This window comes from Macrotis lagotis, chromosome 1 (genome assembly GCF_037893015.1).
Source record: "Macrotis lagotis isolate mMagLag1 chromosome 1, bilby.v1.9.chrom.fasta, whole genome shotgun sequence".
Classification (NCBI taxonomy): domain Eukaryota; kingdom Metazoa; phylum Chordata; class Mammalia; order Peramelemorphia; family Peramelidae; genus Macrotis; species Macrotis lagotis.
The window spans coordinates 341,330,004-341,342,073 of record NC_133658.1 but is presented as its reverse complement, the minus strand read 5'-3'; the positions used below and the strand labels follow the sequence as shown (position 1 = coordinate 341,342,073).

The window sequence follows — 12,070 nt, the reverse complement described above, 5'->3', positions numbered from 1 at the left end:
TAACTCCCAACCCCTTCCTCAGCAAGTCTAACTAAGAGAGAACATCTAATACAAGCTTAGACAAAACACTTGGATATAGAGTCAAAGGGCTTGGGTTCAAATCCCAACGGGAATGATGTAATATATCTGAATCTCAGTTTACTTATCTGTAAAATAATGTAATTAGATTATATAGTAATGTAATTCCCTTCCAAATCCTGTAATCATCTTCAGGGAAGATGCTAAGACATGCAAGTGATTGAGTTTAAGTGTGGGAGTGCTGTATAAAATCACCAGCCTCATTTTTTCCTCCAGAGTCATCTGGGTCCAGTGACCAGATATGAATCAGGAAGACTGGAGATGAGTCTGGGTACAGTCTTTTTGAACTAAGGTTTTTAACTGGTCTTAGTTTGACTGAATGGGCATTGCCTCTTATAGAAGTAGAATGTTTCTGATGCTAAATTCAGAATGCAATCCTGTTGGTCTCTATCTTTTTGAGTTTCTGGGCCTTGTGAGTAACTGCTGAGAAGCTAGCAGGATCTTCTTCTAAACAAAGACTCAGCAGCTCTAAGAATCTTATATAGATTTTTATCTATTTAATGATAAAAAGGAGTTATAAGAAATTATGGAATATTGTTTAGAAATTGCTGTCATTTGTAACTGCAAATTGTTCTAGATTCTAGGGAAGTGATGATGATGATGATGATGATGATGTTTGTCCTTCACTCTGAAAGAAGATCATGACATCAGGGAGCTGATGCCATGACAAGAATATGATTGGATTTGAGTGAAGAGGGGCTGTGCTAAGTCATCAACCTCAATTTCTCCTCCATAACCATCTGGTCCAGTGGCCAGATATGAATCAGAACAACTGGAGATGCGTCTGGACTTGAGGCAATCAGGGTTAAGTAACTTGCCCAAGGTCACACAGCTAGTAAGAGACAAATGTTTGAGGCTAGATTCAACTCAGGTCCTACTGACTCCAAGGCCAATACTCTATCCCCTGCCCTCTAGGGAAGTGAAGAGGTCATCTGAAGAAGGTCTTTGGCCTCAGCAGGAGAATATCTAAGCCCACAAATACTTCAAGGAGTTTACATATCTTTTATTGGTGATGATAAGACACATACTCTAATAAATTCAGAAAAAAATTATACTTCTCTTATGTCTTAACCTTTTTTAAGTGTCATCTATATGAAATGTAGTATGATAGAAAGTATAAGAGGGGTTGATTTTGAATACTTTCTGTGCTATATGACTACCTGTGTAACCTTGGGAAAGCCATTGTCCTTAGTTTCCTTCTCTGTATAATAAAAGTCTTCTACTGGATGTGTGTCTAATTTTATTTCTGTGAACTATTCTATGATTTTCTGCAATTTGCTTCTATGAGTGTATTTGCTTATACAATTTTTCAATCCCTGGAAACATTGAGGAAGAAACTACAACAGTGTTATGTGAAAATCTGTTGTATCCCTGAAAAAGAATGGAAATAGACAAACAGCATCACAAATACAGCTGACTGGATTCAATGGAGGACATCATAAAAGGAGTCTGTGACCGCTAAGCATTAATAGTATAATTTACTCAGGGATATAATCCCAGGCTACAAATACCTTCAATATAAACCAAAGCAAGTTAGAATTAAGAGTCCACAGAGATAATAAGGAAATGAAAACTAGTTAGAAAGCTGCAGAGAAGGACTCTGAAATGTTCCAGGTACCTAACTTTATTTAAGAGTTCTTTCCCTGGGTAGTTCAATTCTGTTTACATCAATAAATATTTTACTATCTACAGCAGGCAAAATATCGTGTGGGAAGGAGGAAGGGAAGGGAATAAAACTTTCTACCACAGTGTTTTTTTACAAATACTATCTTGTTTAATTCTTTGCAACAACTCTGAGATGTAGGTACTATTTTTATTCCCCTTTTACAGTTGAGGAAACTGAGGCAAGTAGAGGTTAAGTGACTTGCCCAGGGTAATTGCACAACAAGTAACTGAGGCCAGATTTGAAATTAGGTCTTTCTGACTTGGAGCTCAGAGCTCTATCCACTGCACAAGTGGCTGCCTCAGGCTACAAAGGTGGGTCCAAAGACACAAAAGAAACAGTCTGTACCCTCAGGGAGTTTATAGTCCACTGAAAGGATAGAGCCCAAATAAAATTACTACAAGGACAATTAAGGGCAGAGTTAGAGTCACCAGAGAGACTAAAGAGCTGCTGAAAGCAATGAGCTGAACCTTGTGGGAAGAAAGGAATTTTGAGAGGTTGAGTTGGGAAAGGAGAAAATTTTAGGCATGTTAGACAGTTAGTGGGAATGCCTGTTCCGGAAAGCAAGGTAGGGATAATAAAAGTTGTATCCTCCAGACAGTTTAACACACTGTCTGGAACACAGAAAATGCTCTCCTTGGGATCCCAGCCAGGAATGTGAATTGACCAGTAGTTCTTAAGGGAATGTCACAAAAGTGTGCTAGCTGTGTGACCCTGGGCAAGTTACGCCAGTATTTTTGCCAAGAAAACCCCGTGTATGGTCACAAAGAATTGGTCAAGGCTGAAAAACAACTCAACAGCAAGAAGTATGTCTACATATTGCTATTTTTTTTAGTGTTTTTTTTTCAAGGCAATGGGGTTAAGTGGCTTGTCCAAGGCCATACGGCTAGGTAATTATTAAGTGTCTGACGTCACATTTGAACTCAGGTACTCTTGACTCCAGGGCCAGTGCTCTATCCACTGCGCCACCTAGCCGCTCCCCACATTGATCTTTTTAAAAAAAAAAATATCATTATATTTGATCCTTTCAACAGTCCTGAGAAGTAGAGACTATTATTATGCCATTTTACAGTTGAGGAAATTGAAGCAGGGGCAGCTAGTGATTTATCCAAAGTCACACAGCTAATAAGTATTTGAGGTCATATAGCTAGGTCATGCAATGGATAGAGCACTGTGGAGTCAGAAGGACCGGAGTTCAAATCCATCCTCAGACACTTGCCACTTACTAGCTGTGTGACCTTGGGTAAGTCACTTATCCCTGACTGCCTTGAATCCAGGGCCGTCTTCAGTCATCCTGAGCCCTGGACCCAGATAGCTCTGGAGGAGAAAGAGAAGCTAGTGACTTAGCACAGCACCCCTTCACTCAAATCCAATTCATGTGCTTGTTATGACATCACCTCCCTGATGCCATGATCTTAGAGAATGAAGGACAAACATCAATCATCATCAATTTGTTTTTAGGTCTGACTCCAGGCCTAAAGCTCTATCTACCTCTCTGCCTAGAAGCATGTGTAAAGAGAATGTTATACAACATGGGGGTGATGATCAACCATGATGGACTTGCTCATCCCTTCAGTGCAACAACCAGGGACAATTTGGGGCTGTCTGCAATGGAGAATACCATCTGTATCCAGAGAAAGAATTGTGGACTTTGAACAAAGGCCAAAGACTTTTACCATCAAATTGGGGGGGGTGTGTGTGTGTTAAATTATTATGTAATTTTACTATCTCATACTTTATTTTTCTTCCTTAAGGATATGATTTCTGTGTCATCACATTCAGCTTAGATCATTGCATGGAAACAATGTGAAGACTAACAGACTACCTCCTGTGGGAGGTGGGGGGAGGGAAGCAAGAATGTGGAAAAAATTGTAAAACTCAAAATAAATAAAATCTTTCTTTTAAAAAAATGCTATAAAGAATATATATGTGGGGGCGGCGAGGTGGTGTAGTGGATAAAGCACCGACCCTGGAGTCAGGAGTACCTGGGTTCAAATCCGGTCTCAAGACACTTAATAATTACCTAGCTGTGTGGCCTTGGGCAAGACACTTAACCCCGTTTGCCTTGCAAAAACCTAAAAAAAAACCAAAAACAAAAAAATGATTTGTTACAAGAGATGCTCACTAAAGGGGAGTAAGGAAGAAATTAGGAATGAAAAAAGCAAAAGATGGTAATAATTTCAAAAAATAGAGAAAAAGACAAGCATAATTTTTTTTTCCCCCAAAAGGGCTGGATTGGAGCAGCCGATCTGCAGAGTCGCTGCCAGATCCTGCAGGTTGCAATTCCACCAGGAAACATCCCCAGGTCTCTCTAGGCTAGGGAGATGGGGGCGGGGTATGTCGGAGAGGAAGAGAAGTTTGTGCGCATGTCCAGAACAGCCCCAGGCCGAGCTTGGTGGCGACAGGAGGGTTTTTTTCTCTCCCGCCCCAGAAGCCCGTCATCTGACCCAGGCTGGGAATGGGCGGGGACGTGATCACGGGACGCACGTCACGTGACCCGACCCGCGGCTGGGGCTGGTCACCTGACGTGCCGGGAAGCAGAAGAGCAGGAAGAAGGGCTTTTGGGGCCTAGCCGCTTCGGTATCGCCATGGCCAGCCAGTCGCAGGGGATTCAGCAGCTGCTGCAGGCGGAGAAGCGCGCCGCCGAGAAGGTTTCTGAGGCCCGCAAACGTGAGCGGCGGGGCCGCGGCGGCGCCTGTGGGGCCGGGGGCGCGGGGGTGCAGGGCAGGCTGCGGAGGAGCTGGGGCCGCCCCAGGTCGGGCTCGGTTTATGGGGAGCAGGCACCAAAGCGTCGCAAGCCCGAGGCTGAGGGGATGGCTTGGGGCTGGGCCCTTCTCTTCCATCCCCCACCCGGCCCAGGCCTGCTAGGATTAGCCCGGGTGGGGTGGGGTCAGAGGTGAAGGGTGGGAGGCGGAGTGGGAGAAGAGAAGCTGCAGCTCGGCCTAGGGAGGCGCCTCCTGTCCCGGGAAGCTAGCGACTTAAAATTCCATTCCTGCCCACCTCTTCTGATTGTTTCCTGCAGTTCTCCTCGGGCTCTGGATGTTCTTTTTCTACCAGAGAAACCATTTAACTTTTTCCCCTAATAGGACCTGCCCACTCCTGCCCCTCCACCCCGCCCTCCCCTGGGGTCCTTGGAATGGAGTCTTTGACCCTTCTTTTCTGCCTGGACTATCACTCTTTTGTATTTTTGCTTTAACTTTATTACCATTTTACCTTAAATCCTACTTATGTGTATATCTATATCTATATCTATATATAGATCTATATCTCTCCCAATTTAATTTTTAAGGTCCAACAGGGTAAGACTAATCTTTGTATTTCAGAGTCTTGAATATAGTAAGCTAGTCACTTATTAAATACCTCCTGTTGATGAGTTCTGGACATGCAAAAATAAAAATAAGTGTTGGTCATAATGGAGCTTACAGTCTGATGAGAGGAGACATAAATCTATAACCGGATGGTGTTTGTCCTTTTGTTCTGGAAGAAGAACCCGACATCAGGGAGATGATGTCAGGAAAAGCAAGAGAATTGGGTCTCACTTTCTCCTGCAGAGCTATCTAGATCCGGTGGCCAATTATGAATTAGTATTACTGGAGCCAATCAAGGTTAAATGGCCTGGCCAAGGTCACGCAGTCAGCTTTGAATTCAGGACCTCCTGACTCCAGAGCTGTACCACCCACCTGCATGCCACCATAGACAGAATACATGCAGAGTAAAAGTCTGAACTAGTTAACATAAAGGAAAGCATATGGAGTCTTTAACTTTAAGCAGAAGCAATTAACCCTTGTTCTACTCCTTGTTGAATGGTAGAATTCTGGTTTCTAGTCCCTAATTGTTCAGAAATGCTGATGAGTGTGCAGTGGTGGAGTGTAAAGGAATAGGTATGAGAGGACTGATTTGCTTCCCAACTCATTCTTTAGATCTTAAGTTACTCTTCATACTCAACTGCACAGTTAGATTGTTCAGCTAAACTGTTTGTTGTCCTTTCACTGTTTCTTGGTCACTGGAGTACTGAGATTTCTTTGCATCTTAGCCCTGAACTTCACTCATTCAGCAAACATGTACTCTAGAGTGGTTTTCTGATAGACAAAAAAAGATTGACAATTTCTCCTAGATTTCATGGATTTTTAATGGAAGAGGTAAAGAAACTCAAATAATTAATATAAAATGGAGTGTGATAGATACATTTATTAGTTCATCAGAAAGGTGGTGTTATTATGATCCTGTTTGGGATTTTCTTGACAAAGATACTGAAATGGTTTGCTATTTTTCCTTCTGCATGTCATTTTACAGATGTGGAAACTGAGGCAACATGGTTAACTGATTTTGTCCAGAATCACACAGGTAGTCTGGGGCAGGCCTGTCAAATTTGAACTCAGGAATATGGGTCTTCATTTTGACACTTAACTGTTCATTGGAAAGGTACAGAGGGATAAATTAAAATTACTTCTCCAAAACAGAAGATAAGAGATAGTGTTTAAGCAGATCTGTGGAGAAATTGTAGTTAGGAAATTGGACATTAAGGAATTGGCACAAGCATGTTTCAGGTGCCAGTATATATAGTTTTGATTCCAATCAGGAGGAGTAACGAATGGGACATTTAAAGAAATGTACTTTAGGAGGAATACTGGGCTAAATGGATTTATATTTGATCCCTTTGAGAGTGGAAGCCATTCAGAATTTTTGAATTGGGGAATGAGGTGTTCAGATTTGTACTTTAGGTAGATTACTCTGGCAGCAATATTGGGATGGATTGAAGATCAGGAAGCCATTTAAAAATATTTTTTAATAATCTGCATGATAATGATGGCCTGAGTTTTGGTGGGAAAGGTAGAAATAGAGAGAAAGACATATGGGAAGAGTTGCTGAAGTGGCATATACTTAGTGAGGGTCCAGATGGTATGACATGTTAAAGGAAAAAGACTATGACATTTTTGAGCTGGAGTGACTAAGAAAAGGATGGTGGTTCCAAATAACGGAAATGGGGAAAACAACTGAGGAGGAGGGGCAGAGGTTTTTGATGTTTCATAATAGAGACAGGCAAAAAAGAGAAGACTTGAGAATTTCATAGATAAGTCAGAACGGAGGAGGGACAGAAAAGCTGCTACGACTGTTGAAGAGGACCCATTACATGGGGGAAAAAAAACTAAGAAACGACAACAACAAAACTTGAGAGCAAAAAGATTGTGTCAGAGAAACAATGGAGAAAGAAACAGAAATATGAGTGAGAAACAGTGTTAGAAACATAGGGACCACAGAAATAAGGGAAAGATAGGTTGGCAAAGATTAGAAGAAATTCAAAGACTCCCAAGGAAAGGGACAAATGTAGGCTTCAGAAACAGGAGATTAATGAAGAATTGGCAAATTCTAGCTGAAGTTTCCACTTAGAGCTTGATTTCCCATTATTTTGCTGACAACTTGGTGTCTTAAATGAAAGAAGGTTAAGTAGAAAAAGTAGAAAAAAACATGTTACCTGCCTCTGGATAATGATTATGGTCTAAGAATCTCTCTTCTTACTTCTAGCTCCTTAAGGTTTATTTCAGACTTGAAATACTGTTCATATAAGCTTGATATAATGGAAAGTTAGATCTGTTTTCCTTTTCTTTCTAATCATTTGATTTTTCTTGAAGTATCTGGAGATTAATTTGGGGGTGTGTATGTGTTGCTATAGGCAATATTGATAGTTTATACTATGCTAGCAGTTGGGAATGACTGAATATAGTTCTCCACCCACTGAAAAATTAAATAGAATTAGTGCAGATAATCGTGTCAATTACCTCATCTTCAATGTGTTTTGGAAAAGAACTTTGGAAGGCAAGTTAACTTATGGAATTGGGCCTGAAACCTTCATTCTTGGTGATAGAATGGGGTTTGTTTAGTGGAGTGGAGAAAGGGTGCTGAGGACCTAACTGAAAGGTTTAGGTACATAATTTTTCCTAGACATATAATCTAATGTCTGTCCCTTTGAAAATCAACTGGGCCAGGCTCTAATTATGTTTTCCATTTCCCTGAGAGGCAGCATGATGTGGTGGATAAGAGAGAGACTTAGAATCAGGAAGACCTCAGTTCAGGAACGCCTCAAATACTAGCATTATTTTTCTGTGGATGTCACCAAACCTCTATTTGCCTCAGTTTCCCCTACTTGTAAAATAAAGGATTAGACTTGAAGCCATCTAATGTTCCTTTTGGCACAAATCTGTGATCTTTCCCTTTGGTTCATGTATACATACCTCATTTTTACTTCCTGTTAAATCACAATATTTTAAAATCTCCTTTCTGTCTTGTAATGTCTTTCTGATGCAACTTCTTTGAAAACAGGGAAGAACCGGAGACTGAAGCAAGCAAAAGAAGAAGCTCAGGCTGAAATTGAGCAATACCGATTACAGAGAGAGAAAGAGTTTAAAGCCAAAGAAGCTGCGGTTGGTTCCCACTTATTGTTTGCCTTGTTCCCTTAGTCTTCAGATATGGAGACCATACTACTCCATTTGGAAGTATGCTTGTCCTTGCCTGATGGATACACTAGTGAAAATTAGCGGAGCTTAACTTCAGAGTTCATTGTTTTTAAGCCATAACCTATAAGCAAGTTTTATTTGGGAGTTGAGAACATCACTGAAAAATACTTTATACTACTTAAAAGAATTGCCTTCTTTTAAAAGTATTGGTATTAAAATTTGAAAGCATGCCTTTTTTCATTTAAACTCCAGATAATATAATTGAAATGTTTTCCTTAGTTACATAAAGGTTTTATTGGACTGCTGGGGTTATTGGTATGGTTGAGAGCTGTTGAACTTCAAATTTTTTCTTGTGTGGAAAATATGAATCCTTAATAGTGTTGTAAGCTGCTAACCTAATTATTATCTATATTCTTGGATATTTGGACATACTATGTTTTTGGACATTGTTATTCTTTCACTTAACAGAGTATATCAAAGCTGTTAAAAGTAAGATTTTTCCTGTGTAGGAACCATTCTTGCCTCCCAAAAGTTGGTAATTAAGTTCCTATAAAATTGATGCATAATTGATAGTTGTCAGGACCATGATTTATATCTAGAACCTAGAGTGACATTTTGAAATTGGTACAAAATGAGAGCTAATTTTTTGTGATTGGATGGTTTGAAGTGTATACCTGAAAATATAGTCATATTTTTTTTTAATATTTCTTGACTGTTTTCATGTGGAATTCTTAACTGTAGAAACTGAGATTTTTTCCATTACAAGCCTATTGGTATGTGTATTTCTTTATGCCTTCAGTATTTTAAACATCGCAAGATCCCCCAACATTTGAAACTAAGATATTAACCTGGAAGTGTTGCTGTCTGTAGAAGGAAAGTGTTCATTAAAAGTGCTTATTGCTGAATTATTTATATTATTGGTGAAATTATGTTTTTCTTGAAACTAAACAGTGTACTTTTTAGATTATTCCCTATAATCTTGACTTTTGTTCTCTATCCTTCCCCATCAGGCTCTTGGTAGCCATGGCAGTTGCAGCTCTGAAGTAGAGAAGGAAACCTTGGAGAAGATGTCTGTCCTCCAAAACCACTTCCAGAGGAACAGGGAAGAAGTCCTGGAAAACCTGCTGGCTTTTGTGTGTGACATCCATCCAGAAATCCATGAGAACTACCGCATAAATGGATAAGATAAAAGGAATAAGCTCACATTTGAAAGATGGATTGGCAGTTCAATTTGCCCTATTGTAGAATGTGAAGCTTTATCCATGCTGCAATTACATTCTTGTATAAAGATTTTAAATTATTTCTGTATAGTATTTGGTATAGTACTTCAATCATTTTGGAGTCTAGAGAATCTAGCTTCATAAAGACTGAAAGCTCATCCAAAGAGTTAATATCCTTTTTTTTCTTATTTCATACTAATTGATTTATTGAGTACAGCTTTTTTGTGCCTTTTTAGTTGGTAACCTGGAGAATGCTACATGTTTTCCTAGATGGTTTCAATGATGAAGAAAAGTCCAAGAAAGGAATTAAAATGTATTTGAATATGTATTCTAAGTAAGGTCTTCATTATTGTAAACATCAGAGAAATATTGGAAAGAAATGGGAATGCTTAAAATAGCCCTAGCTAGATGAGTTTTAGTGTAATAATGTTACTGATAGAGCCATTTAGAATCCTTTGAGTTACCCTTGATGGAAGAGAACCAGCTGACAGAACTCAGGTGCTTATGAAGACCTTGTTACATTTAGTACTCTTATGGTCTCTTGAAAGTAAAGACTATTCAATATAAGTATTCCTTAGCTTGAATTTTTTCCTTTGACTCAGGCTTTTTTAAAGCAATTAGTCTAAAAAAGTCAGTTGCTCAATTACATTGCTTGGGAAATTGATGGTCTCCAAAGCCTTCAGAAAATGTATATTATGGATACTGTAGGGAGAAAAAAGAATAAATTGTCTTAATGTTAAGTAGAACATGTTAAATCTGTTGGCCTTTTCTCAGGGGTTCCCCATATTACTGACTTTCTGTGTCTTATTTAATCTGAAAAATAATTTCTGGTGTTCTAGATGTTTAAAGCCAGTACATGCCATATATAGGCATGTAAGTTTATTATATGGGTCACTGAATTCAATCAAATATTTATTGAACTTCTACTCTGTGCTCAGTATTGTGTTGGGTTTAGTGAGGGCAGCACTAAAGTTATGGGTACAGGTACAAAAGGAGAAGGTGCCAGCCACTCCTCAAGGAATTCTTAGTCTACCCTTTTGTGGTTGCTAAGCTTTTTCATTATGGGAGAATGCACTGGAATTCATCGAGATTTCTTAAGGAAAATCTCATTCTACTGCTGACCCATCTTCTTCCTGTTGGAGGAAAGCTGTTACATTAAAAACATCTTCTATTACATTAGTACCATTTTCTCAAATCTCAGAAGTTTTAGAAGTGTTAAAAAAAAAGTGTTGCTGGCACAACTTTAAACTTGGAACCTCAGAGTTTATAAGACATGATAACTGTAAATCTGGCCCCTAGCATTTATTTTCCAGTTCCCCTCTAGAGAACTCCACTAGATACCCATTCCAGTTTGGTGATTCTCTAGAAAAGGTCACATTGTCTTAAATGAGTGTTGTAAAGATAGACCCCTGAATCATTTGAAGTAGTTGCACTGTAGTTTGACCAATAGGAAAGGATAGGGGCTGGACTTCTTGTTCTTAGTAATATAGGGAGTTCTTAGTGGAAAAAATTCCTACAAATGTAGGTCAGCATTTGTCTTAAGTCTGTTTGCCAGTAGTCTCTTTTTCTCCCATATTAGACCTGTGAGAATTGATCTGTGAGATTTGTGATGGCTCTTCTCAGATTTCTACCTGTTGCCATTTAATAACTTTTACTTCTCCCCATTTCAAGGACCACTTTTTCTTAAGATACCTCTCCCCTCAAAAGAAAGAAATATAAAGGAGAGGCATGATCATATTCAATCTCTGAGATCTGCCTACTGCTATAATTCTGTATATCTTTAGTAGTTGCTTTGTTCTATCACTTCTTCCAACCCTTGGCCATCCCAATTCACTTATATCTCACATGTTAAATTTCTCATATAATTGAGAAAACCTTTGATCCTAAACCCACATTTTCAGGAAACAACTAGATTAATCATCTGACTATCTTGGAAACCATTCAACATGGTCAGGGGCTAATAAATCCTTTTCTGAGTGGCATGGTTACCTATCTCCCAATGTCATGAGGAAAGCTCTATTAAAAACTTGAAATTTATTCAATTATTTCTGGGTAAAGGGACTACACTGGGTTTATGCTTCTAATTGGGTAGAGGTCATACCAACCTTGCTTCTAACTGGGTAGAGGTCATGACACTAATCTGAATAGGTTAATCTGCATTTTGTATGTGTACATCTGTGATATACATTGACTTGGATGATTTGACTATTAGCATTCACATTTGTATGGTTCTTGCTTAATTGCAATTATTAGCATTCCCAGTTGAGGGAACCAAAACTTAAAGGAGGTAAGGGGGAGGAAGTTAATCCTTTGTAACAATTTAATTTTAATAGTGGTTACCATACTTTTGGACTAACCATGTTTCTTTTTGTATGGTGCCTGACATTTGCAAAAATAGAAGTAAATGATTAATAAATGCTTTTTGAACCTATGACTAGTGTTTGTTTTTTGGAGGGGGAAGTATTAGCAAGGTATATTAAATAATAGGGAAAAATTTTTCTTTATATACAGGTTTCTGTGTCAAAGGGAAAGTCTATCTCAGGGTATTTCTTAGACTATATTTTTCATTGACAAGAATTGATATGTCTGCAGGTCATTTTTGCCAAAGTAGAAGCTTTTGGTTTCTTTAGTTCAATCAGGATGTTAAGTCAGGGAAT

At 39.0% G+C, this 12,070-nt stretch overlaps 1 protein-coding gene across 1 annotated transcript; it reads left to right on the top strand.

Moving 5' to 3' along the window:
• Nucleotides 1-4,245: 4,245 nt before the first annotated feature.
• ATP6V1G1 (ATPase H+ transporting V1 subunit G1) lies at nt 4,246-11,844 on the top strand. Its single transcript, XM_074211751.1, has 3 exons — nt 4,246-4,411; nt 8,060-8,160; nt 9,204-11,844. Exons 1-3 carry the CDS (start codon nt 4,330-4,332, stop codon nt 9,375-9,377), a joined length of 357 nt encoding a protein of 118 aa, XP_074067852.1. The 5' UTR covers nt 4,246-4,329; the 3' UTR covers nt 9,378-11,844.
• The last annotated feature ends 226 nt before the right edge of the window (nt 11,845-12,070 follow it).

Bases quoted from the DNA above. Each gene is read 5' to 3' on its own strand.
- ATP6V1G1 (XM_074211751.1), top strand. From the start codon at position 4,330: ATGGCCAGCCAGTCGCAGGGGATTCAGCAGCTGCTGCAGGCGGAGAAG. The intron at 4,412-8,059 runs GTGAGCGGCGGG...CTTTGAAAACAG, and splicing joins GGTTTCTGAGGCCCGCAAAC to GGAAGAACCGGAGACTGAAG. The intron at 8,161-9,203 runs GTTGGTTCCCAC...CTTCCCCATCAG, and splicing joins TTAAAGCCAAAGAAGCTGCG to GCTCTTGGTAGCCATGGCAG.